Below are 25,946 nucleotides of genomic sequence, written 5' to 3' on the forward strand. Positions count from 1 at the left end.
TTGAGGCTGTTTCATGGCTTTATCCTTCACTTGGCACTCACTGCCATTGGGATGAGGTTTGGAGGGTCCGCCTTTCCTCTAGGAATGCTACTCTAAATCCAGCCTTTTTCCCTCAAAGCCGTGCTTCCTCCCCGCAGATGTTGCTGCCTGTGCCCGTCGCGCCCGCGCTACGCTCCCGGCGTCACCATCGAGGAGGACAATTGCTGTGGCTGCAATGCCATCGCCATCCGGCGCCACTTCCTGGACGAGAACATGACCTCCGTGGACATCGTCTACACTTCCTGCCACGATGCTGTAAGGACAATCCCAGACCCCCTTCCCAAGGGGATTCACCCACTTCCGCTGTAGTGAGACAAAGAAGGGAAATGAAGCCTTTTTCTCTTCCATTTCCACCAGAAAATTCTGTTATTTGGACACAAATCCTGTCACGCGCTCTGCCTCCTTTTGCCCGAGGATAATCCAACAGGAATGTCTCTCCCGATCTCTTCCAGGTTTATGAAACCCCTTTCTACGTGGCTGTGGACCACGACAAGAAGAAGGTGGTCATCAGCATCCGGGGAACTCTGTCCCCAAAAGTAAGTGGGATATGCAGTGGCCTCCTTGGTGGATATTGCAGAGAGTTGGAGCCCTTTTGAATTTGGAATCCTGACTTGGGTTTGACTCACCTGAAGCAAGGTGACTGCTTTTCTTCCAGGATGCCCTGACGGATCTGACGGGGGATGCGGAGCGCCTGCCGGTTGAGGGGCACCATGGAACGTGGCTGGGACACAAGGTGGGGAATACGAAGGGAAAACGATCCCAAACCAAACAAAACCCCATGGATTTTGTAAATTATTTCACTTTTAAATTATAAACCCCTGAATGATCTTAATTACTTGAAAAAGAAGTTACAGAAAGGGCTTTGAGGTGTTAGATAATTAGTGGGAGCAGTTAAAATCACTGGGCGTGTAATTAAAAACTCCGTACAATTAGAGAATTCCAAATTTGGAAAGGCATCGTGGAGACCCACAATGAAATTCCTGGAGCCACTCAAATGACTTTTTCTTCCAACAACCTTTAAGGAATTTTCAATCAAAGCCTGAGAATGTGCTTAAAATTCTGCTGTGATGGGAATGTCCTCAAAGGATACTGGCAGGACTCGGATCCGTGAAATTAGATGGGTGCTCTGTGTCTGTGAGCAGCTCTGGGCTGGCTGAATCCATTTATTCCAGAGCTGACCTTTGCCCCTGTCTGGCAAAGAAACAATGTGCTGAGTTTTTAAGATGATCAGGAATTTGGCAGCTTCCAAAGCTGCAGTGCCAAGCTGGGAAAGGAAAATCCAGAGTGAAGGTTGGAAGGAACAGAGCAGTTGCTGGAAGTGCTGCTGGGGGGGATGAGGTGTTGCTCCAAGTGGGATGTGGAGCTTGGAAGTCCTTGGAAGATACGAGTTGGGAACTCCAGCTTGCCTCATGGTGTCCTGCTGGAATACCAAACCTGTTCCCTCTGCTTTAGGAAATAGAATCATGGAATCCTGGGATGGTTTGGGCTGGAAGGGACTTTAAAGATCCTGTTCCAATCCCTGCCACAGGCTGGGACACCTTGGAGGATGGTTCTTGGAGCAGCCTGGATTAGTGGAAGGTGTCCCTGCTCATGGGACAGGCATGGGCTTTTAGGTCCTTTCCAATGCAAACCACCCCAGAATTCCATGATTCAATGAAAATCCAGGAATTGCAGAAATTGGATTTGCTTTTGATCTTTATATGAAAATATTCCTCCATTGGCGATGTCCACGAAACATTATCAGTTTATTCCCTTTGTTCCAGACAGAGCTTTTATTTGTCCTTTGTGTTATTTCTTTTTTGGGATTGCTGCCAGGAGAGAAATATTCACTTTCTCTGGAATTATTATCAATATTAATCTGCAGACAATAATGTGCTGTTGATTCCTGAGGGAAAACTAAAGGAGATAATGGAATTTTAAATGCATTTTTAATGTCCAGGAGTCAAGTTTAATATCCAAACAAATCCAGTGTCTCACTTACACATTTAATTTGGAAACAAGGACTTGGCTACGTGGGAGCTTTCCCAGGATTTGTTTCATTTGGGGTGTTTTCCTGCTGATTCTGTCCCACCCATCCCCGGGGGTGTCCATCAGCCATCCTAAAATTCCAAGTCTTGATGTTTACATGAAATTTTTTATCACTCCACAGCTCCAATGTCACAATTAAAAAAAATATTTATCAGGCCTCTGAGCTATTCTCGATCAAAAAATACAGCTGGAACTAAAGTTTAGGGATTAGAATGCAAAAAAAAAAAAAAAAAGGGGGGATTATAACTCAAAGAAGAATCCAACTTAACTATTTTTGCAATAAAGTCCACTGATTTTATAGCAAAGTTAATTTTAAAAATAATCCTCAGCCAAAGGGGTGAATCCAGATTTAACTGTTGAACTCCCAGGACAAAATTATTGAAAATAGGATGTTATAGAGCTTTGTTTCCTGGTGTTGAGCCAACCAGGAGGACAAGGAGCTGCTGGAAAGTCCTGGAAGCTTAGCCATGATCCCAGTAATAAGAATTTCCAACATTTTTCTCTCATAAATAGCCCCTTCTGAGGGATTTCCCCCCAAATCTCAAATATCCCAGAGCAGTTTTGTGCCTTTGGGATGCAAAACGATGCAGAATATTTACATTCCCTTTCTCTAAATCCTTGATCCATTTGGTTATTTACATGTGAACTTGCAAAATTAAGCCCAAATAGTTTTATTGACTTGAAATTGGATTTGTTTCCCAGAGAATTTACGGATGCTACATCCCTGGAAGTGTCCAAGACCAGGTTAGATAGGGCTTGGAGCAACCTGGGCTAATGGAACATGTCCCTGTCCATGGAATGGGAGGATCCTTAAGGTCCCTTTCAACCCAAACCAGGATTCCATGAATTTTAGGGAATTTTTCCAATGGAAAATCTAAATGGAAGTTTGCAGTCTCGTTCTGTAATAATTAAAATCCCTGTCTCCATTAGGATATAATTACCAAAAACATGTCCCAAAGGCTGACTAACATCCCAGCAGTGACATCACCGTGGATTTGGGTCACGCTCTCTAAAAATAGAATCCCAAACTCACAGTGGGAATTTGGATCAGTGGCCTGCTGCTCATTTCTCATTAGGATTGGGAATGGAGACTCTTCTGGAAGCTGGGGAGCTGCAGGGAGCTGGGATAAGGCACAACCACTGTGGTGTTTTTTGGTGGTGGCAGCATCCCATATATCTCATTTCCATGGAGTGGGGTCTCCACTGTCCTGCTTCCCCTCTCCAGTATCCAGATTGGGATCAAAGACATTTTGGGTACTGAGGACCTGGAAAAATCCATGGTTCTTTGCTTTCTTTTCTTCACTGGCTTCTCATGCCTTTTTGCCCCTCTTTGAAATGGTCCAAGAAATTCCATAAGAATGGAATAAAACTTGATCTCTGGAGGCTTGGTGAGGTGATATTGATGCAAGACAGTCAGCACTGTTATTCCTGACTTATTCCTGATTTATCCCTGATTTAGATTTTCCTGCCCAATTTTCCCACCAAATTCCCACCCCCTCATTTTTCCCCCACCATTTTCCCCCTCAGCTCTTCCTCTGATTTCCCTTTGATGTTTCCCTGATTTTCCCCTCTCATTATCCTGCTGTGTTTAACTCCAACCCCCAATCCAGCTCTCCAGGATAACTGAGGTTTTCTATATTATTATTTATATATTTTTTCCTTTGCTTTTGGAGCCAGGAATCCTTTCATATCTCTGAGGTGGAGAGTGAGCCCCAGATAACATTCCCATTGTACTTACACCATTTTAAGACAGGGATTTAAAGGAAAGCAGCCAAGGAGATGATTTGCCCCATTTCCCTCCATGTTTTGGAGTTCAGGCTCACTTCCCACTGAATTAAACTGTAGCATCATCAGGAATTTATGCAACAAACCAAATTCCAGTTGGTTGTTTATAACTGCACTTGGAATTGCATCAACTACATTTGGAATCACCACACAGATAGAGAAACACTCCTCAGCAGAGACAAGGAATGTTTAGACCCAGATAAGGTCTTTCCCATCTTCCAACGCTCATTGACTTCTAGGGAATAAAAACATTTAATAATTTGTGATGAGTGCCCTCTGACAGCCAAATGCCCTTAATATTGATGGTTGGAGAAGGCAGGAACTAATTCCTAGTGCTGCCACTTTTCCTTTTGATGTTTGTATTATTATCTCTATTAGAATGATTCACACTTTTATTCACAGATTAAAATGGAAAACTCCTTCCCAGATTTACCTGGAGTAGGATAATTTGGCTTTAAAACCACCAATATTTAGAATATCCAAGTCTATTTCTCTGCTCTGCCCCAGGTCCCTTGGCCTGAAGTACTAAATCCACAATCCTGTGTTTAAGTTAATTGGATTTGGGGTAGTTTTCCCTCTAAAAGCTCAGAAATAGGCCCTTGGAGTGTTCTTTGATTAAGAACTGCCTTTACTCCTTAAACACCAAAACTTTGGAAATGCAGAGGGGAATCAATTCTCCCTCCATCCTGATCCATGCTGAGGGACATTCCAGAGCTTCCTCAGCTTCTGGCTGCTGGTTGTTGAGATCCCATTTACATCCTGCTGTGTCTTCCTGCTTCCCACAGGGAATGGTGCTGTCTGCTGAGTACATCAAGAAGAAGCTGGAGCAGGAGATGGTGCTGTCCCAAGCTTTTGGGCGGGATTTGGTGAGTACGAGTTGTCTCTGGACAGAGGATGAGATACCCATTAAAAACTGGGTTTTGAAGGGAATCTCTGTGTCCTTGAGTCTGTTGTATTCATTTCTCAGTTCTTCCTTTAATTCCTGGATTTCCAGCTAGTTACTCATTTCATGTAATGGTTTGGGTTAGAAGGGACCTTAAAGCTCGTCCCATTCCACCCCCTGCCATGGGCAGAGAACATTCCACAAGATCAGGTTGTTCCAAGCCCCATCCAGACTTTCTGCAAGGTTTTTATATTTTGGAAGCACCAGTACTGCAGAGCTCCTGATTATTTTCCTTTTCCTGAGGCAGGAAGTCCCACATGGTGGCAATGAAAGACAGGGAGCATTAAAACCAAATCAGCAGGAACTAAAATCCCATTTTTATGGAGATTTTCTTTGGAATGCGGTGCTGACTGTTCCTGTGGGCACATTCCTGGTGGCAAGGAGATGTCACAGGACTCAAGGGAGATGTTGGGAAACAGCTTGCCTTGGTTTATATATTGGAAATAGTTGCTGAAGTGCTGCCTTGGGATATTTGGTGGATGGAGGGAGAGATAAACCAGCATCCAGCTTTTTGGGATGGAGCTTCATTCCTCTCTGCCTAGAAAGGGAAAATGGGAATTGTTCCTGTTACTCAGGAGGAATATTTCCTGGCTTTAGGTCCATAAGTGCCATCCCAGGTGCCACCAGCCCAGGACCTGTTTCTGACAGTTGTCAAGGACAGATATTCCAGAGAAAAGTGTCCAGTGAGGTTTAGAGACACTTTCTGTGTGGGCTTGGATGTTATCAGGAGGGACAAAAAGCTCCCATCAAATCCTAAATAATTCAAACAGCTGGCATACCTTTCCTTTTTCTTCCCACCTTCTTTCCTTCAGGAAAGTCCCAGTAGGCCAAATGTAAAATTCAAGAAGTGAATGAATTCCAGCCTCCAATGAGGCCCTGGCACAGGTTTCCCAGAAAAGCTGTGTCTGCCCCATCCCTGGAAGTGTTCCAACATGGGTTGGATGGGGCTTGGAGCAGCCTGGGCTAATGGAAGGTGTTCCTGCCCATGGCAGAGGGTGGAATGGAATGATCTCTCCCTTCCTTTCCAACCTAAACCGTTCCAGGATTCTGTGATGATTCCGTTATTCAGAACAAGCAAGGAGCCATTCAGCTGGAATCTGGAGTGCTCATGTATAGAAACAAACCCCAAAACTGGGGAAAGGGAGAGATTTGGGGGATAAATTCAATTTGATTTCCAACCTGACCTCGATTCCTTGTTGTTTCCATGTTTTTTAGGGAAGAGGAACAAAACACTACGGCCTGATTGTGGTTGGGCATTCCCTTGGAGCTGGCACAGCTGCCATCCTGTCCTTCCTGCTGCGTCCCCAGTATCCATCCCTGAAGTGCTTTGCTTATTCCCCCCCAGGTGGGCTGCTCAGGTAGGTATTGGGATACACCTGGGATACACTGGATCCTGCTTGCGAGGCTCTAGGGAGCAGTGAAATGGACAAGGCAGCCTGGAGAAGCCGAGTGTTTCCTCTGGGATATAGTTTGGTATTCAAGTTAGGATGGCAGATGGCCGCTTTCCCAGATATTCTGGTTTATAACTGAATTATCCATGGCTCTAATTATAATATTAAATAGGTGCAATTTCCTTACTCTCTGCCCACTCCCACTGAATAGATGGAAATAAGGGAGATACTTGACCAAATGCAGGTGTCTGCAGCAGCTGATCCAGTTGTTTGGACTCCTTTTCCAAAGAAATTGGAATTGGAATGTGATTTCTGCCATTCTGCAGCCTAAAATTGCTCACAGGGATTGTTCTGGTTTCCCTCCCTTGGCCAGGGAGAGATTAATTGTAAATGGGAACAGACCTTCTGGTCATGTCATTCCCAAACAAAACATCCCATTAGATTGCTGGGAAGTGAGGGAAGGTCTTCCTGGTCCTGACAGACACCATGGGGATCCTTGGAATCAGCTATGGATCCTGAGAAGCTCCTTGTGGTACTTCCTGCATCATATTCCAAGGGCAGCCAAGGGTTTTAAACCATCCTGCTGCTGAATCTGGATGCTGGCATTCCTTGTTGTAGTATTCCCAGGTGTTCTGCAGCCACAGAGCTGCAGAGTAGGATATTTCATGAGTTGTACAATGTTCTGCTCCAAACTTCCACTTTTGGATCCCTTGTTAGCTCCTGACTTGAGTAACGCCCAGGATCATCCCTAGATCAGTGAGGCAGCCTCTGCCTGTGGTAACTGATTGGGAATATCTCCAGGAAACTCAGAGTGGGGATCTTGATTTCTTTCTTCTTGTCTTGGAAGTCATGTTGCTGCAGAAATTTGCCATTTGAATTCCCCCAAATATTGGGGTATTTCATCCTACATTGTAGCCTCAGGAGCACAAAATATCTTCTTCTTTGGCTGTCCTGCCATTCCCAAACTATTGGAAAATGACTATGAGGCATTGAGTTCAAGCATTTCCTTTCCCAGCTATATCCAGAGTCATGTGCAGGGAAGTGATTGGGCCATGGGATGTGGAGATCAGGCTCTTCTTCCACAAGGCACAAATCCCCAAAGCCTGGAGCAGCTTGGATTGGGGTTTGTGCAGGTTTCCCTGCCACCAAACTGGGAATGAAACACTGTTTGCTTCTTCTTGCTCCTGTTTCTCTTCCAGTGAGGATGCCATGGAGTATTCCAAGGAGTTTGTGACTGCAGTGGTGCTTGGCAAAGATCTGGTGCCCAGGCAAGTGGAGAAGTGTCTGAATTCCTTGATGAACCTCTGCTGTTCTGTCCCAAATCATCTCTTTCCTGTCCCAAACACTTGGATTGTCTCTGTCTCCAGCTTCCTCATTTTCCTGTCCTTTTATTGTTCCCTGTTTATCTTCCTGATTCCCTGTGTCATTATGTTTTTCCTGGACACCTCTGTTGGGGTTTTTATGGGCAAATCCCTCCCATGTGAAAGAAAAGGTGGAATGCCCTACCTCTGGAATCCCTCCTCGTGATACCTAGAATATCATGTGTGCCACCTTCCTGATTTCCTCTGTTATCTTGGCCCTGTCCTGGATGTGCTGCCACCTCATTTGGACCAGTTTGTCCCAAAATTCCTGTTCCATGTCACCTTATCTCCAAACCATCTCATTCCTTGTGCCTTGGCATTCCTCACCTTCCTCATCTCCTCTGAGATGAGGATACGTTCTGCTGAGCTGGGATTTGGAATGGGAGCCAGGCAACCTGGGATTTACCTGGATGCCATGATCCTGTCCATCTTGTCATCTGCTCAGTGGTGTCGTTCAGCTCTAGGACACTTTTCCAACTCACCTGTTCTGTGCCATCTTCATCATCACCTCCCTCCTTCCCTGTTCACTGACCTTATCCTGGTTATTTTCCCGGTAATTCCCTGGGGCCTCTCACTCCTGGCTCCTGCTCCTGGGTGATGCCACAGCCCACCTCTGAATCCATCTGCTCCATGTTGTATCCTTAGTGTCCTTTTAAACACAATGCCTCATTTACTGTGCTACATATCCTTCTTGTCCTGTTCCCTGCCCAGGTGTTGTGAACATATTTCCCCCTCTTCCATAACCCATAATTTTCTTTGTTTCCAGACTCAATTCTGCTTTTCCAGAATCACATCTTAATCCCTTCCAGAATCACATCTTCCTCTTTTCCATGGTCACATCTTCCTCTCTTCCAGGATTGGGCTCTCTCAGCTGGAGGGATTTCGCCGGCAGCTTCTGGATGTTCTCCAAAGAAGCACCAAACCAAAGGTAAGAGGGAAGAACGAACACCTGGAGACATCTCTGAGCAGGGATGGGGAATTTTACTGGCAGGAAGGGTGGGTTTCCTCCAGGTCTCCTCAGGATCATTATTTAGGGAACCAGAGGAATGATGGAAAGAGCTGGAGAGCTCAGTGGGATCATTCTGGCTCACTTGCTGAAACTTCACCATCACAGATCCCAAATAACTGAGCAGCGAATTTTCTGTCTTAGCCTCTTTTGAAGTCTGTATTCCAAGTGTGGATTTTCCTGGCCAGTTAAAACTGGGAACAGGCTGGAAGTGCAGCAGCTGCTGTGCTTGTCAGAACATTGGGGTGATGCTGTTCCAGGATAAATGGTCTGCTCATGTCTTGGAGATAGGAAATGTAGGAAGTTTTCCCTCCCCAGTCCTTACCATTGCACCAAGATGGAAAAAAAAACATAAAATGAGAAGATTTTTAGAGATAATACATGATGGAATTTACCTGGAGAGGGTATATAATTGGGAAAGGAAAATCAACTTTTCAGAAACGTTTGGATCATTTCTGCATCCAGCTTCCCTGTTTTCCTGTCCTTGTATTGTTCCTTATTTATTCCCAGTGTCACTGTGCTTTTCCTGGACACCTCTGTTGGTGTTTCACACACCTTCCTTAGGCAAATCCCTCCAGTGTGAAAGAAAACAGGGAATATCCTGCCTCTGGAATTCTTCAAACCTCTCAAGCCTTACAAGGCAATTCTGCTTCTTTTTGCTTCTCTCTCCTTAAATCCTTCCTCCTCTCTCTCTCTCTTTGTGGGAACAGTGGCGGATCATTGTGGGGGCTACCAAGTGCATTCCCAAATCCGAGCTTCCTGAGGAGCCAGAGGAGAACTCGGTGACGAGCAACCGGCTCTGGACACATCCCAGTGACCTGACCATCGCCCTGAGTGCCAGCACCCCTCTGTACCCCCCCGGCCGCATCATCCACGTGGTGCACAACCACCCTGCTGAGCAGTGCTGGTGAGTCCTGCAGTTCCTGCTGGAATTCCTGGTGGGAAACTCTCCCTGATGTAAGGAGAAGGCGGTTTTCTTCCCAGCTGTCTCAGGGGGACAGTGGTTGTGTCTGTGCTGGTGGAGTTATGGAATGGTTTGGGTCGGAAGGGACTGTGGAGATCATGGGCAGGGATGCCTTCCACCAGACCAGGTTGCTCCAAACCCAGTCCAACCTAGATTTGAACACTTCCAGGGATGGGGCAGCCACAGCTTCCCTTGGAAATCCATCCCAATTTTCCAGTCTCACCACTCTCACAGGGAAGCATTTCTTCAGTATCTAATCTAAACCAGCACATGGAATGCTGTAATGGTTTGGGTTGGAAGGGACTTAAGGATCATCCAGTTCCAGCCCCTGTCATGGGCAGGGGCACCTTCTACCATCCCAGGTTGCTCCAAGGCCATCCAACCTGGCCTGGAAAACTTCCAGGAATGGGGCAGCCACAGCTTTTCTGGACAACCTGTGCCAGGACCTCGGCACCCTCACAGGGAAGAATTTTTTCCCAATATCCCATCTAAACCCATCCTCTTCCAGCTTAAAGCTACTCCCTCTTTTTCCATTATTCCAGGACCTTGTCCAAAGTCCTTTTCCTCTTTAGATGATGATTAGCCCATGGATAATCATGTCCCTGTTGGATAATGCAGGATTTTGGAGCAATATGTATTTTAACAGTTCCTCCCTCTGTTCTTCCTCTTTTTCTCCCTCTGTATCCTGCTGTTTTCACATGCCAAAACACTGCCCTGCTCTTCCATCCCATTTTCCCTGTTGTCTGCACCCCTTTTCCAGCTGCTGTGAGCAGGAGGATCCCACCTACTTTGCCATATGGGGGGACAACAAGGCCTTCAACGAGGTGATCATCTCCCCGGCCATGCTGCATGAACACCTGCCCTACGTGGTCATGGAAGGGCTCAACAAGGTAAGGCAGGGAATTGTCACCCCAAAAACCACTGGGAATGCTGCTGGTTAAATACACCAGGCTGTTTATTTTGGAGAAGAGGTGGAAAGAGGATGCTCCTGGTCAGTCTTGCACAGCGTATAGGAGTGGAGTGTGATGAGGTCTGGGAATGGAATTCCCACAGTCCCAGAAGCTCCTGTTTCCAAATTCAGCATCAGAATAACGTGAGGTTGGGTGGTGATGGTTCATTCCAGGAGCTGCCGTTAAACTGGAGCCCAGGTGACATCCAGGGATGTGTCAGGATTTATCAATCTAATCCTTTATCTCCCTGTGCTTCCAGAGGGCTCTGGGAAGAAAGAGGCCAATCCAGCTGTTTGAAAGCCTCCAGTCAATCCCTGCTGTTCCTCTGCTTTCCTTGGACAGGTCTTAGAGAACTACAACAAGGGGAAAACAGCTCTGCTTTCTGCAGCCAAAGTGATGGTGAGTCCTACGGAAGTGGATCTCACCCCGGAGCTGATATTCCAGAGCCAGCCCTTGCCCAGCTGTCCCTCCGTGCAGATCGGAACTGGAGCCATCCCAGTGGACAGAAGGAACAGCAGTACCAAGTAAGGAGAGATTTTATATGGAATATTGGCTCCAGGTGTGGGTCCTTTTCCTCTTGGAGCATTGTCGTCCATGTTTGTGGGAAAGACAGATCCATGGGCCTTTGTGGGAATTAAAGCTTCAGGATGTCTTGAGGAATGTCAGGGGGAAAAATCCCTTGTGTTGCTTTGGAATTTGACTGCAGCAAGGTCAGGAAAAGGTATGGAAGAGACTTCCTTTTTTCTCCTTATCCAGACAGGTGGGGTTGTCCCAAGGTAAAACTTGGAGCCAAATTCGGTTTGGTTTGGAAGGGATTTAAGGATCATCTAGTTCCAGCCCCTGACATGGGAAGGGACATCTTCCACCAGCCCAGGTTGCTCCTAGCCCCGTCCAACCTGGAACACCATCAGGCCTCTCAGGACAGGAGAGAAGGATTTAGTGAGCCAGGAAAAAAGGGAGAAGGGCAAGAACTGGAGTTTGCAACGGGAGAATCCATTTGTGATATTTCCAGCTGGGAGGACGGAGCGAGAAGAGATTCCCCAGAGCTGTGGATGCCTCTGTTTGAAGGAGCGGTGTGAGGAACCCTTGGATCCTCTAGGTGTTCTGGAATTCTGCAGCCTCATGTTCTCTGTTTCCCATTGCAGGAGCAAATCCCATTCGGAAATCAGCCTGGAGGGATTCTATGAGACGAAGCCGCTTTCTCCCGTGCAGAAGGACCCCGTGGAGCTGCTTCTTCTGGACACTAAGGAACGTCTCTCTGTGGAGCTCCAGGACCGCCGCGCCCCTCTGGCCACCATGGAGAGCCTCTCAGACAATGAATCCATCTACAGCTTCGATTCCCGGCGCTCTTCTGGTTTCCGGAGCATCCGGGGCTCCCCCAGCCTCCATGCGGTCATGGAGAAGGACGAGACGCACTGCTTTTATATAGACCCCGTTATCCCTGAGGAAAACCCTTCCCTCAGCTCCCGGACAGAGCTGCTGGCTGCTGACAGCCTCTCCAAGCATTCCCAAGAGACGCAGGCCCCGGAAAACATCCTCAACAGCGGCGGCACCACCCCCCAGCGCCGCTGCAGCGCCGAGGGCACCGGGAGCGACGGGGAGCGCGCGCCCTCGTCCCCTCAGGAAGAGCCGCCGCTCCACAACGGCCGCCTGGCCGACGTTCCCAGTCCCCAGGTGCTGGAATTCGCCGAGTTCATTGACAGCCTCTTCAACCTGGACAGCAAAAGCAGCTCCTTCCAGGACATTTACTGCATGATGGTGTCGGACAGCTCCAGCGACTTTGCGGAGATGCCCAAATCCGTCAGCGACCAGGAGATCCTGCTGAGGGCACAGTACGAGCCTAACTTAGTCCCAAAGCCCCCGAGGTTGTTTGCGGGCTCGACGGATCCTTCGTCGGGAATCTCCGTGTCACCCTCCTTCCCCCTTAGCTCATCCGGAGAACTCATGGATATCACTCCCACGGGTGTGAGCAGCCAGGAATGCCTGGCCACGGACAAAATCCGGACTTCCACCCCCTCCGGACACGTAACCAGCCCTGCCAAGCAGGACGACCTCATGATTTCGGCCCTTTAGTGCAGGGGAAAGGGGTGGAATGATCCCAGTGGGATAATCCATGGAGGAGGCTGTCATCGGGCAGTTGGGATCAGAGGAGACAGCTGGAAAAATCCTTTCTGGGGTGACCCAGTGGTGGTGTCTGGAGGATGGATTGTGCTGGAATCCTGTGCTTGGAGCTGGGAGAAGCTTTGCCCCACTGGGCCTGAGAGGGTCTGAGGCACTAAAGTTCCCTACCTCAGCCTGTCTCATTCCAGAGGCAGATTCCTTGCCCTGGGGCACCTGCTGAGTTTGGGAGTGAGATACCTGGATAGATGGAAGCAGGAGGGAGCCGGGCCAGATCCCTCTCCTCGGGACCGAGCCGGTGGTTTTGGGAAATGAGCGGATTGAGACTTTGGGCCCTGTTGCACTACCACGGATCCGGCCCAAGATCCAATTCGGCACACTTCCATGGGGATTGCTTTTGTAGGACACTCCTGTTTCAAAGCCATTGGGGCTGTATTCCCCCCAAATCCAGTCTCCCCTTCCCGGCCAGGCGCAGCAGGAATGGGGCTGGCACCATGGTTTCTCTCCCCTGAGCACTCCTGAGAGGGAAGGACGCTGTTCCCAAGAGCCCAATCCCTCTGCCTTTGGCAGAAAGTTCTCCTGGATATCACCCCCATCACTCCTTGGTTCCCTGGACCGCTCCAAGCTGGCGACATTGCCGTGGGACTGTCAGGATTCTCATCTCAAAGCTGCATGGATGTGGATGGATCAACTGCAAAATGCACCTGGCATTATTTTCCAGGCCCCTGTGGAGTCTGGGAGTGTCTCCTGGATCCATGGGGGTCCTCACACCACCCATATGCAGCATCCGCGGATCAGTGCCAGCCTCTGTCATTGGGAATTCAGGGAAAAGATGGACTTTTTCCCAGTGTTGCAATCTCTTGTATGTTTACAGAGCTGCTGAGCTGGTTGGAAGGTATTTATTAAGGAAATAGGGAGGCTCTCCCAAAGGAAAATCCATGGTCATCCTCTCCTTCCCATGCTGTTCCTGCTGGGGACTGAGGGAAGAGAGGATGGACAGGCAGAATTCCAAGCCCCCTGCTTCCCAAGTGGCTTGGATTTGGGGGTAACTGCCTGCCCCCTCTCTCCACCTGCACAATTCCATGTAGGAAAGCTTGAGCAAGTTAGGAAAACTACCTGAGCCTCCGGGCCCAGAGGAGCCTGCTCCACCTCTCCAGGCAGGTTTTCCAATGATGGGAGCAGGAGGAAAACTACCTATCCTAGGAAATGAAACATTTTTGGGACCTGGAAAAGGCCTTGAATTGCCACAACTCCCCCTCAAAGCTCAGCAGTTACTGATGGCTCTTCCCAGAGCTCCATCCTCCCTCCCTGGAAAAGAAATTCCTGGTTTAACTTCCTTAGAATCCTGTGGTTGCTCCCTTTTCCCCTCCTCAGCAGCGCTATTTCCATTGTAGGAGGACGCTGTGCTTTCCAGGAGCTCAGCTCCTGGCAAATCCCGGGCTTCCTGTTCTCCGTGTGGGCTGTGGAAGCACCAGGATGGGTCAGGGCTGTGCTTCCTGGGAGCCAGTGGGATCCAATGCCACTGAGGAGCACTTTATAACCTGTGTGCATTGATGTAAATAATCCTGGGTGCACGGAATTCCACTAGATTCTGGGTCCAAGTGCTGATATCCCACTCCATCCAGTGTGGGATGCTCCAGCCCCGGCTCCTTACCTGTTTCAGAGCCTTCAGAAGTGCTTCAAGCAGCCAGGAAAACATTATCCCTGTGGTTTAAGGTTCCAAAGGTGACCTTTGCCTGAGTGGAATCAGAGGGAGGAAACCCTTCTGGATTCAGAGGGATTTGGAGAAGGAAAAATCATTTTATTCTGAGCAACCGGAAGTTCTTTTTGGATTTGTAGGTCCTTAAAAAAGGGGCAGGGAGCAGGTGGTTTGGGAACACAGCACAGGGTAAGGAGGAATTCCTGCACTCAGGAAACACTACTGAGGTGATTTTTCAGGAATACGCACAAAAATCTGGGAAGGTTTGAGGGGAAAAGGGGAGCTGAGGGTCAGGGAGGCCGGGGCTAGCGGGCTAGCTCCCCTTCTGGCCCAGGAGTCGGGATAAGGAGCTCATTCCTGCCCTTATTCCCAGCAGGAATTAACCCTTAGCACTAAGGCAGAGCTTGGGATCTGCAAAGCACTTTAAAACACTAAGGAAAAGGATCATTTCCATCCCTGGGAGCGACATGGATACCTGGGATTAGATGGAACTACTGGTGGGAGGTGCCTCCAGGTGAGGAAAAGTGGAATATCTCCCTCCTAAAATGATTCCAGTGGGAACCTGCTGATGTTCCATGGCTCAAATGTTGCACTAGAAAGTCCCTTCCCTGACGTTCCTCTGCCGTGTCCTGGAAGACTCAGTCCTTGGGTGACTGTTTCCTTCTTTGTGCCATTGGAACTGTATCCCATAGGAATGGCCTTCCCTTGCCCTGACAGGAGCAGTCTGGAATGCTCCATTTTTTTTGCTCTGTGATTACTGGACTTTGGAAAACCTGGAAATACGTAATTCCTGGGGGCTGGGTTTGCCACAGGTCAAGGAGTAAAGGCACAAAAGAGCCCCTCAAAGGTTCTCATTATATCCCGTCATGGATAATTTCTGGTTTTTGTTGACAAACAGATCTGATCACAGTCCTCCCAAATGAAATCCACGTTCTTGGAATTATTTCTGCTTTAAATGTCTCCGCGTCTTGATCCCCAGCATTCTGTGTCTCCATTCCCATCACTCCTTTGCTATCTGGGCATTTCGAAAGGCTGGTCTCCCATATCCTTCTGGAAAAGCATACTTGGAATGCTGAAATAAATGTTGAAGCTGCAGCTACCTCCTTCATCTGTAGTGTACACACTTCCTGCTTTCTCTTCCTGCTCTGTCTTTGGGAATACGAAGCATCTCCAGTTTTCTGAATCTTTTGGCTTTTGCTTCTTCCTCTTCAGCTTTGTGCCTTCTGATCTTCGGATATTCCCATGATACTCCAACAGGATGTTTCACCCTTTGCAGAGGCAGTGCTGGAAATGCCTGACACCTCAGATCCCAGACTGGCCAACAGGTCACCCATTCCATGCCTCATCCTTAAATCCATTCTGATCCCTCTTCCTTGGACTGACTGAGTGACCTTTAAAGGTCCTTTCCAACACAAACTATTCCAAGAGTTTCTTGGCAGAGGAATGGAGCTGAGGCTCTTCTGCACCAGTAAATTGATTTTATTGTTGCTTTCATTGCAGCAGTGCCAAAAATTTGGGAAGGATCCTGCAATGCTGAGGATATACCAGCCCTTTTCCAATATTTATCATTGCTTCTTCTCCATCGGGGCTTCCTTCTCCATTTGGACTATTCATTTCCTCCTAAAACTTCCCTCTTTTTTTTTGCTCCCTGTTCTTCTCACCTATTTCAGGAGCCAGCTCATCCCTCCCTTCTCTTAGGGTGCTGATGGCTCATTCCACATCCCTGGTAGCACATGGGAAACATGGGAAAACAATTCCAAAGCAGTTAAATGAGAATCTTGGAACTTTTTAGGAACTTTTTTGCAAAGCAAATAGGATTTGTGGGAGGTATTTTGGTCTCTGCAGAGGGCTGGGTTAGCAGAGGGCGGGGAGTGTGGTTATAGAATTCCAGTGATTCCCAGTTCTCTTCTTTTAGGATGTTAGATTCCAGGAACAGTTGATGGTCCCATGCAGGATTAAAGTGGGAAATCTGTTTCCAAGGGCACGTAAGAAGGAGGAAAAGCTCCAAGCGTGGGGATAGAGGATAAGTATCTCTAACACATGCTCCATGCACTTTGATGTTGTCCCAGCTTTTGCTGCTCTTTTCCTGCAGGCAGATAATATTATTTCCATGCACTCACCCACACAACTTTCATTTACAAATTGGGACATAGGAATAATCAGGATTACTCCTGGCAATGGAAATTAGGTGAGATTAATTATTGCTGGAATGGGTGTGTTTGGATTTGTGTTTTGAGGCTGTATCCAAGAGCCTCCATTGGGCAGCAGAACCCTTCTGTGTTTGCCTTGGGAATTGCTGGGCTGGAGCTCCCCTCCATGCTGGGTTTATCCTTATCTATTCTGTGATTTTTCTTCCCTTGGCAATAGGACATTCTGGCTTTGCAGGATGGGAGCAGGAATATTTAATTCTAATGGGTGTAGGGATCGTGGTTGTAACTGCAGCCTTTGAGTAACTTCCAAAAATTGCCAAGGGAGATGTGGATTCCTCATTCCTGGAAATATTCCATGCCAGGTTGGATAAGGCTTGGAACAACCTGGGCTAGGGGAAGATGTCCCTGCCCATGGCAATGGGTGGGAGCTTCCAAATGATTCTGGCATTCTGTGATTCCCTGCTTGCAGTGTTACAGTGCTGCAGGAAAGGGAAGTTTGGAATGCCAGCAGCACCTCTGCATGGATTGTTCTGCTGAGAAATTCCTCTCAAGGACGCAGTTGGAAAGCACTGCCTGGAACTGGGCTTGTTGCTTTGTTCCCAGAGCCTGTGCAGTGCTGATTTTTGGGAAGAGCTGCTGGATTTCAGGAAGAGCCTCATTTCTTGTGCCAAAGCTCCCTCTCATGGCTCCTGCGTGGAGGAAGCAATGCTGCATGGATCCTGCTGGAGGCAAACGCTGCCCATCCTTGGCAGCTGTGGGAAGAAGAAGAGGAGGGAATATTGCAACTGGAAGCTGGAATTCAGTCTGGGAGTCCTTTGCCCTCCAGTCAGATCCACAGGGGTGTTGTGGATGGAGAGAGGGATGGGAAGGGGGCTGGATTAGCAGTCACTGATGTTCTTCCCCTTCTTCCAGCTCCAAGGAGCTGCTTAAGGGCTGGAAATTCCAAATAGCCAAGGACTAGGGCAATTCCTTGCTTTGTCATAGGGAATCATCATCAGCCTTCAAGTGCTTTGCTGTCTCCATTTCCATTGTTTTTTCCATGTGTTTTGAGTTCATACGTCTTGTGCCTTTGTTCTCCCTGGCTTCAGGTCCCAATTTCTGGGATCAGACATCTCCCACCTTACTTTCCCACTTCTCTGGGAGTATGGAAGTGTGGCCAAGGCCTGGTAGGAGCTGCCCTTGCTCCCGAGCTCTCCCGTTCTGCCTCAGCCAGGACTTCCCACATCTTCCCACTTTTCCCTGCTGCCTGAGGTCGTATCCAAGTGCCAAAAGCAAATCTTGACCTGAGGCAGGTGATTTCCTCCAGCCCACACCAAGTTTCTCCCTGGCTCTGGAGCAGCCCCGTTCCAAAGGTAAGCTCCCTGGGAATTTTTCCTGCTTTCCTTGTTGTGTCCAATCCCTCTGATGTCACTGTGTCACACCATGCTGCGTGTCCCGACTTTCCCACCTTCCCAGCACACCTGGGATGAGGGGAACTTCTGTGGGATGAGGGGAACCTCTCCCTGTCTTCACCTCTTGATTCCTGAAAATCCTTGCAGCACAGGAACAAGCCTTGACATTGTTTTTTGTTTGGATTCCACTTCCCTGCTTCCCATCCCGGGCTTTGTGCGGTTCTGATGGCTCAGAGTTGGAAGTCCCAGGTGGGGGTGGCACGGGCCTGTCCTGCCGGGATATCCACTTTTGGGAAGTTTGTGTGCAAAGGGATCCTGGCAGGGGTTTTTCCTAGGATGCTGCCACACCCTTTGGGTCCTAACTCCTTTCCTGGGATGTCCCCAGCGCTTGGTGGTGGCAAAGTGGCCTCACCTGCAGCTCCGGCTTCCCACCTTTCCCTCCACAAATCCAGGGAATACTCTCGAGCTCCTGTCCTGGCACTAAGTGGAATTCCTAATGGCACAGGGATATTTGGGGATGGGCTGTGCCTCCCTGTCTGGAATGTTGAGCCCTGTAAGCCCCTTTCCTTTGCTCTGCCTCTCTGGAAAAGCCCTTCCTGCCTGTCACCTGTGTCCCATCTTGTGCTGGGGCAGCTCAGAGCAGGATACCTCTGGATTCATTTCCTGCTGGATCCTAATTGCCTCCTTAGAGCTGAAGCCTTTGGCCTTTTTGGGAGAACCAGCCCTTCCAGGGAGCTCTGAGGCACTCCCACTACTTCTGGCAGGGCTTGGAGCACTTGGATATGCAACTGGGGGGGAAAACAGCCCAGCATCCTGCGTCCCCGTGCTCATCCTGGGAATGCTGCCCTCTGAATCCCTGCTCCGAGCTGCCCCAGCATGAAGATTCCAAGGAAACTCAAGCACTCCTCATGTGCCCTTCATTCTCCATGTGACTTTTTTTGTACCTCTGTACGAAAGATCTGAACTAATCCCGCTGTAAAGAAAGATCTGGATGAATTATAACCTAATTCCAGAAACATGGATGTATATAAATTTTCTGTATATTCTATGGCACTGTATAAAATGGATGTTGGAAGCATGGCTGGAGTATGTGACTGTTCCCAAGGATGTCCTGGACATGGATGGTTGGGAATTGCCTGAGGTTTCTGCCTTGAAGGGTGGTGAGTGAGTTGGAGAGGTGGGAAGGACACCAGGAATTGGGTGTGCGGCTCTTGGGAAGGATCCAGGGAATCACTGGGGGTTGGTTGTTTCTTCTCCAGCTCTCTCTGCGCTGGATCTCAGCCTTTGGAGCGGGAAAACACTTGGGGGAACATCCAGAGGTTGTGGATTTGCCGTCCCGTGGCCAGGTTGGAGCAGGCTGGAAGTAGTGGAAGGTGTCCCTGCCCATGGCAGGGATGGAACTGGATCTTTAAGGTCCCTTCCCACCCAAACCATTCCAGGATTCCATGATCCCTGTCCCTTGAAATGAGTTCTAGGAATCTCTCCTTCTGTGCAGAAGGAAATTAAGGAAGGAACTGGATGCTTTGAGTTATTCCAAGCTGAATTCAACCTGTTCTATAAAAAGAAGAATTTTATTGCAAGCAGGGAATTTTTTTGGGAGGGGATGGGAATGACAGGGATAGAAGAGGAGCATGTGTGCTCTCAGTCAAGGACATATCCTAAATATTCAATCTATTGGATATTCCAGCCTGAACAGTGTGGAGATCTCCCCTTTGGAAGAACATGAAGGTGCTGGGATCCTTCTGTGAGCTGGGTGAGTCCAAACTGGGATTTTCCCAGTGTCCCACAGGACACAGCTCTGGAGTTGTAAAGCAGGATCTCACTGCCTGAGAGCTGTTCTCAGCTGAATAATTCCATATCACTCATATTCTGGAAAAGGGAAAAGCAGCATTTATGGCTTACAAGGTTGGGGAATAAGGGCAGGAGAAGTCCTGGAGCTTGCTGACCAGCTAGAAGAAATCCAGGGAGAAAAGGAATGCTTGGAAGTGTGTAATCCTATTAAATGGCTGCATGGAATTGTTTTTATGGCTGCTCCTGAAGAGACTATCAGGGAATTAAGAGCTCAAAGGTGGCTGAACTACTGAGTTCCTATAAAAATGCCTATAAAAAGTGCTGGAATGTTGAAGTGCCTGATGTTTTGGGATGGTTTTGTGGGATTTTTTTCCCTACCCAGAGCTATATCAGCCTCATAAAAGGATATTAGCTCTTCTGGAAACCCTTCCTCTCCTGGGGAAGGAAAGCATCCAACTCTGGCTGCTATCCTTGGATAAACACGGAATAATCCATGTTTAGGAGAGGCTGCTTTAATTCAGTTTTTAAGGATGAAAATGTATGGATGTGGACACAGCAGGAGTGGGGGATGCTGCTATAAAACCTATTAAAAGCCTTCCTTAGGGATGTAGTCGTGTTTTCCAAGGAGATTCTCTGGTGCTGGGTGCGTTGGTGGCCTTAGGGAAAAAAATCCCAGCTTATTGAGAAAAGTTGTTTCCAATCCATTGAGAAAATATCCAGAACTACAGAAAAAAACCCAGATTTTCCAACAATTTTTGAAGCATTCCCCAGCAAGCAAAGAAAATGAGGGAAAATAATGGGAATATTTAATTAACTAAAGCTGGGATCGAATTGTTAATTAATTCAGTGGAAACCAGCATGGCACAAGTAGTTCCTCAGGGTTTCTCCAAGGATTCCAGGTTGTATTTCCATTGGAAAAGAGGGAAAGGAAACGGTGATCTGAGGATGATGGTCCAAATGTAATTCCTGGCCTGTTCCAGCAGCATTTGCATTTTCCCGCCTCCTCAGCAATGTCTCCTTGGATTTTCCAGCAATCTGTACTCATGCTTCCTGCCACAGAACTTCCTTGGAAAGCACATCCAGCCCTTGTGGCCTTGTTTGTCCTGGGAGAGTGGACAGGGGTTTTCCATGGAGCCTGGATGTCCTTAGGAGTGGGTGGGTGACACTTCCCTGCTCCAGGCCTGGGTTGAGTCCTCGCGCTTCCAGTTCCAGAGGTCTCCCGGGGTGTTGAGGTCTCTGAGGATATGTGTATTCCTTCCTGAGGATGGTCCTTTATTCCTTTATAAATTAGTGGAGGTGTTCTCTCCGACTCGGGAACGAACCCTTTGGAGTTAATGGATAACCAGGAAGGGATTGATCCACACAGGTCTCCTGCCAGAAGGAGATAACAGAGGGAGCTCTGCTTCCGCCTCCAGCAGGGTGGGATCTTCCCTGGGGGTTGGAAAGGATTTCCCAGAGAAGCTGTGGCTGCTTCATCCCTGAAGTGTCAAGTCCAGGTTGGACAAAGCTTGATGCAGCCTGGGATAGTGGAAGGTGTCCCTGCCCATGGCAGTGGATGGAATGGGATGAGCTTTGAAGTTCTTTCCCACCCAAACCATGTGGGATTTGGGGAATTTGTGCCTGGATTGGGGTGGTTTGTGAGTAGGAGATTCCAAGTATTTCAGCATCTCCAACAGTGACACAGCAGCTTCTTTGGGACCTGGTCCCACCAGGAGAAATAGATTTTATATCCATTGGATGATCCTGGATCTGTGATCCCTGCTCAGCTGAGCCTCATGTGAGTCAGATCAATGATTCCAGTGCCCTTCCAGAGACTGAGGTGTCCGTGCTCAGCACTGGTGGAAAAATGTTAAAAATAGACTCCAAATGCTTCCAGTCATGCCTGGGAATCTCAGCTGGAGGTTGGGATGTGGGGAGGGATAGGGTAAGGGAGGGGGAAATTCCTGAATTATTCTTTTGTTGAAAACTGGACTTTGAAATTCGGCGCCGAAGGGAGCCCCAGCCGCACCTTCCATGAGTAATATCCCGAGTAATATCTCTCCACCCCTTCCTGGCTCGTGCTGCCGGCGAGCCACGTGGGATTGGGAGAGCAGGGTTTGCAGGGAGCATGACCCGGAGGGGATTGGGAAGGGGGAGAAATGTGGGAAACATGGAGGGCAGGAGAAAGGAAAACTAATGAGGGACTGGGTTTGGACCCACTGGAGCTGCCTCCCTATGGATCAAAGCAATACCTTTGATTTTTCGGGATTCAGAGCTCTCTAGGATCCTTTGGGGAATCACACAAGTCTATCCTTGAAGTGCTGCATTCCAGCTCACTGCAGGAAGGGAGCTGGACCATCCCATATGGATGAGGTTGGTTTTATCCCTTGGTGTGTTTTTCCAATGGGTCTTTTCCCTTTAATCAGGTCTGGGAAGGGAAAGAGCAGCGTTTCTTGGGAGTGGGAGCTGAGCAGGACTGGGAGGCTGAAGGAAGACTCAGGTGAGAAGGACATGGATCATCCACACCTTGATTTAGGCACCAGGGAAGGAGGAAAGTTGGGAAGGAGTAAAGATTCCTTAGGGATATGCCCAGAGGAGGGCATTCTGGAAATGGCAGCCCACTCTGTGAGGGCAGAACCCTCAAATTTGAGGATTTGAATCCTTAATGAGCTGTTCCAAAAGGGATTTTCCTGTCTGGTATGGGGTGCGTGGCACTCCCGAGCTGTCTCATGAGAGGTTGGGATGTGGGAATGTTGACATTGTTCCTAAGGAAAGGAGGGAAGCATCTTATTTTTATTGTAAATTAGTTGCTCCACAGGATTTTACACTTTCAGAGGGGGAATCCCAGGCCAAGTCCAACATGGTCAATCCAGAGGGATCCAAAGCTGGGCTCAGGATCCTTTCCCAAATATTTTGATCCTCCTCCGGCTATACAGTCCAATGCCGTCACAGGCAGGAACTTGTGGAAGTGCTGGTGGAACTGGATGAGCTTTAAGGTCACTTCCTACCCAAACCATTCCAGGATTCCATGATCCCTGTCCCTCAAGATCAGTTCTAGCAATCTGTCATTCAGTGGAGAAGGAAATTAAGGAAGGAACTTGATGCTTTGAGTTATCCCAAGTTAAAGTCATCCTACCATATAAAAATAAGGCTTTTAGTGCAAACAAAGTTGAGTACAAGGGAATTTTTGGGAGTGAATGGGAATGACAGGGATGGAAGAGGAAGATGAATGCTCTCAGTCAAGCACATATCCCAGATATTCAATTATGTTGGATATATGAGCCAGAATGGTGTGGAAATCTGCCCTTTGGATGCTGGGATCTTTCTGCAAGGAAGGCGAGTCCCAAATGGGATTTTCCCAGTGTCCTACAGGGTGAGGGACACAGGGACATCATGGCCTAGGGCAATTCCCACCTGAAGAATTCCATGGATGAGCTTTAAGTTCCCTCCCAAGGCAAGCCATTCCAGGATTCTGGGATTCTAAATCATGGAATCATGGTATGTGATTCTAGAAATCAAATGATGATTTTATGAATCCATAAAAGTATGGGATATGATTCCAGGATTCTGAATGACAGAATCATGCATTCTAGGATTCAATATCCAGTGTTGGAAAAGGCCTCCAAGGATCATCCAGTCCAATTCTGACTTTAGTGCTGGGTTTAATCTTTATTTAATTGAAATATTAGGGACAAACATCTAACAGGGTTTAGGCTGGGCTGGCGCTCGGCGTCCCGGGAAAAATCCATTTTCTCTTAATTTCCTTTCCTTCCCACGCAGCTTGTGCCCGAAACAGGGGACTGAGAGCAGGAACAAGGGGAGCCTGGAATAACAATTGTCTTAATGTGGAGAGAGAGGAGAAAAAAGGGCTCGTTCTCTCCATCCCGAAATAATAGACCCATTACTGTCCCCAATCCTCAATCCCCCTCCTCTCCCGGGAGAAGAATTGGTCACTGCACAGCTGTGGGAGCGGGATAAATATATTTATATATCCCGGAGAATCTGCCCTTCTCAATTGGGATGTGGGGCTGGACAATCCCTCATTGTGCCCTGGCTGGCCCGCAGCAGAAAGGCCCCACAGTTTGGGGCTGGCAGGGCCCCGGCGCTCCGAGAACTCGGAACTTCATGGACATTATTCCCAGCGGGCCCTTATTTATTTGATTGGAGTCATTATGGGGTGGGAGGGCTAGGGGGAGTCGGGCGTTATTGGGGATTGTGGGAACATCTGGGGAGGACAAACCACAGCTGGGCCTTCCCCTGAGGGGGCAGGGGTTGGGGTTTGGGGTGTGATTTGGGGCTGGATTTGGTGATTTGGGGCTAGATTTGGATGATTTAGGGCTGGATTTGTTGGTTGGAGCTGATTTAGGGCGATTTGAGGTTGGATTTTGGAGGTGTGCAGCTGGATTTTGATGACGTAGGCCTGAATTTGGTGCTCGGGGCCGGATTTTGGTGATTTGCTGCTGGTTTAGTGTGATTTGGGGCTGGATTTGGGTGATTGGGCTGGATTTGGGTGATTTGCAGCTGGATTTAGTGTTTAGGGCTGGTTTAGGGTGATTTGGGGCTGGTTTAGGGTGATTTGAGGGCTAATTTTTAGTGGATTTAGGGCTGGATTCCAGTTATTTGGGGCTGGATTTGGGACTGGGTTTTGGTGGTTTGCAGCTGGATTTTGATGATTTAGGGCTGGATTTGGTGTTTGGGGCTGGATTAGGCTTATTTGTGACTGGATTTTGATGACTTAGAGCTGTATTTGCTGTTTAGGATGGTGTGAGGCTGGATTTTGATGATTTGAGCTTGGATTTTGATGATTTGGAGCTGTTATAGGGTGATCTGTAGCTGGATTTTGGTGATTTGCAGTTGGTTTTGTGGTCTGTGGCTGGAATGTGAGGCTGGTTTTTTGGGATTTCCTGGTTTTGTAATTTGTGCCTGGATTTCAGTGATTTGTGTCTTTTTTAAAAACAGGATTCCAGTGATTTGTGGCTGGTTTTGGAATTTCTGGGAGGATTTTGGTGGTTTGTGGTTGGATTTTGTGCCTCAGGGCTGGTTTTATGAACACGTTTGCTGGTTTGTGGCTGCATTTTTTGTAATTTGTGGCGGGTTCAGTGTTTTGTGGCTGGTTTTTGGTACTTTGTAACAGGGTTTTCGTAATTTCTGGATGGATTTTGGTCATTTGTGGCTGGATTTTTGATGGTTTGTGGCTCTTTTTTGGTGTCTTATGACTTTAGGGACAGATTTGGATGCTTTGGGGCAGATTTTGGTGCTTTGAGGGTGTTTTTCAATGATTTCTGGCTAGATTTTAGTGGCTTGTGGCTGTCTTATTTTGCTGCCTTGTGACTTTGCTTTGTTACAGATTTTGGTGTTTTGTGAGGGGAGTTTGATGCTTTGTGAGAGATTTTGGTGCTTTGTGCACAAATTTTGGCACTTTCTGGGTGCAGACAGATTTTGGTACTTTGTGGCTGGTTTTTTTGGTGGTTTCTGGATAGATTTTCGTAGCTTATGATGTTTGGTGACTTATGGCCATGTTTTAGTGCTCTGTAGCTTTTTGTTTTGTGGCTTATGGACAGATTCTGGTAGTTTGTGGCTGGATTTTTGGTGGCTTGGGGCTCTTTGGGTTTTTTTTTTTGGGGTTTTGGGGGGTTTTTTTTGAGTGTTTTGTGGCTGGATGTTGGTGCTTTGTCACTGTTTTTTTCCAGTGGTTTGTGGCTGGATTTTTGGCAGCTTTTGGCTGATTTTTTTGGTGCCTCGTGACTTTGCTTTGTGGCAGATTTTGGTGTTTTGTGAGGGGAGTTTGGTGCTTTGTGAGGGATTTTGGTGTTTTGTGTGCAAATTTTGGTGTTTTGTGAGGGGAGTTTGGTGCTTTGCGAGGGATTTTGGTGTTTTGTGCACAAATTTTGGTGTTTTGTGAGGGGAGGGTTGGTGCTTTGTGAGGCATTCTGGCGTTTTGTGCACAAATTTTGGTGTTTTGTGAGGGGAGGGTTGGTGCTTTGTGAGGCATTTTAGTACCTTGTGGGCAAATTTTAATGTTTTGTGGCTGTTTTTCCAGTTTTGCTGGACAGATTTTGGTCGTTTGTGTCTGGTTTTTTTGTTTTGCTTTCTGGTGATTTATGACTCCTTTTTTTGGTGCTTTGTGCACAGAGTTTTGATGCTTTAGTAGCCGGTTTTGGGGGGGCTTTAGTGGCGGGTTTTTGGGGCTTTAGTGACTGTTTTCTGGTGGCTTGTGACTACTTTTGGGGCTTTAGTGGCCTGTGACTTGGGGCTGGTTTTTGGTGGCCTGTGACTTGGGGCTGGTTTTTGGTGGCTTGGGGCTGCTTTTTGGCGCTTCGTGACCGCATCTTTAGTTCCGAGGTCCCTCCC

General features: G+C 48.0%; 1 protein-coding gene across 3 annotated transcripts in view; it reads left to right on the forward strand.

The window, feature by feature from the left end:
- Positions 1 to 18,911, forward strand: part of DAGLA (diacylglycerol lipase alpha) — a 56,796-nt gene extending 37,885 nt beyond the window's left edge. For all 3 annotated transcript variants that reach the window (XM_053945727.1, XM_053945726.1, XM_053945728.1), the window contains 11 exons: positions 138 to 294; positions 492 to 575; positions 695 to 772; positions 4,638 to 4,718; positions 6,011 to 6,153; positions 7,386 to 7,454; positions 8,403 to 8,475; positions 9,264 to 9,460; positions 10,278 to 10,407; positions 10,810 to 10,991; positions 11,613 to 18,911. In XM_053945727.1, coding sequence (XP_053801702.1) covers positions 138 to 294; positions 492 to 575; positions 695 to 772; positions 4,638 to 4,718; positions 6,011 to 6,153; positions 7,386 to 7,454; positions 8,403 to 8,475; positions 9,264 to 9,460; positions 10,278 to 10,407; positions 10,810 to 10,991; positions 11,613 to 12,540 — 2,122 coding nt within the window. In that variant the 3' untranslated portion in view covers positions 12,541 to 18,911. The remainder of the gene's footprint in view (positions 1 to 137; positions 295 to 491; positions 576 to 694; positions 773 to 4,637; positions 4,719 to 6,010; positions 6,154 to 7,385; positions 7,455 to 8,402; positions 8,476 to 9,263; positions 9,461 to 10,277; positions 10,408 to 10,809; positions 10,992 to 11,612) is intronic.
- Positions 18,912 to 25,946: the final 7,035 nt, after the last annotated feature.

The sequence above is a fragment of the Vidua chalybeata genome, chromosome 6, assembly GCF_026979565.1.
Source record: "Vidua chalybeata isolate OUT-0048 chromosome 6, bVidCha1 merged haplotype, whole genome shotgun sequence".
Lineage (NCBI taxonomy): Eukaryota > Metazoa > Chordata > Aves > Passeriformes > Viduidae > Vidua > Vidua chalybeata.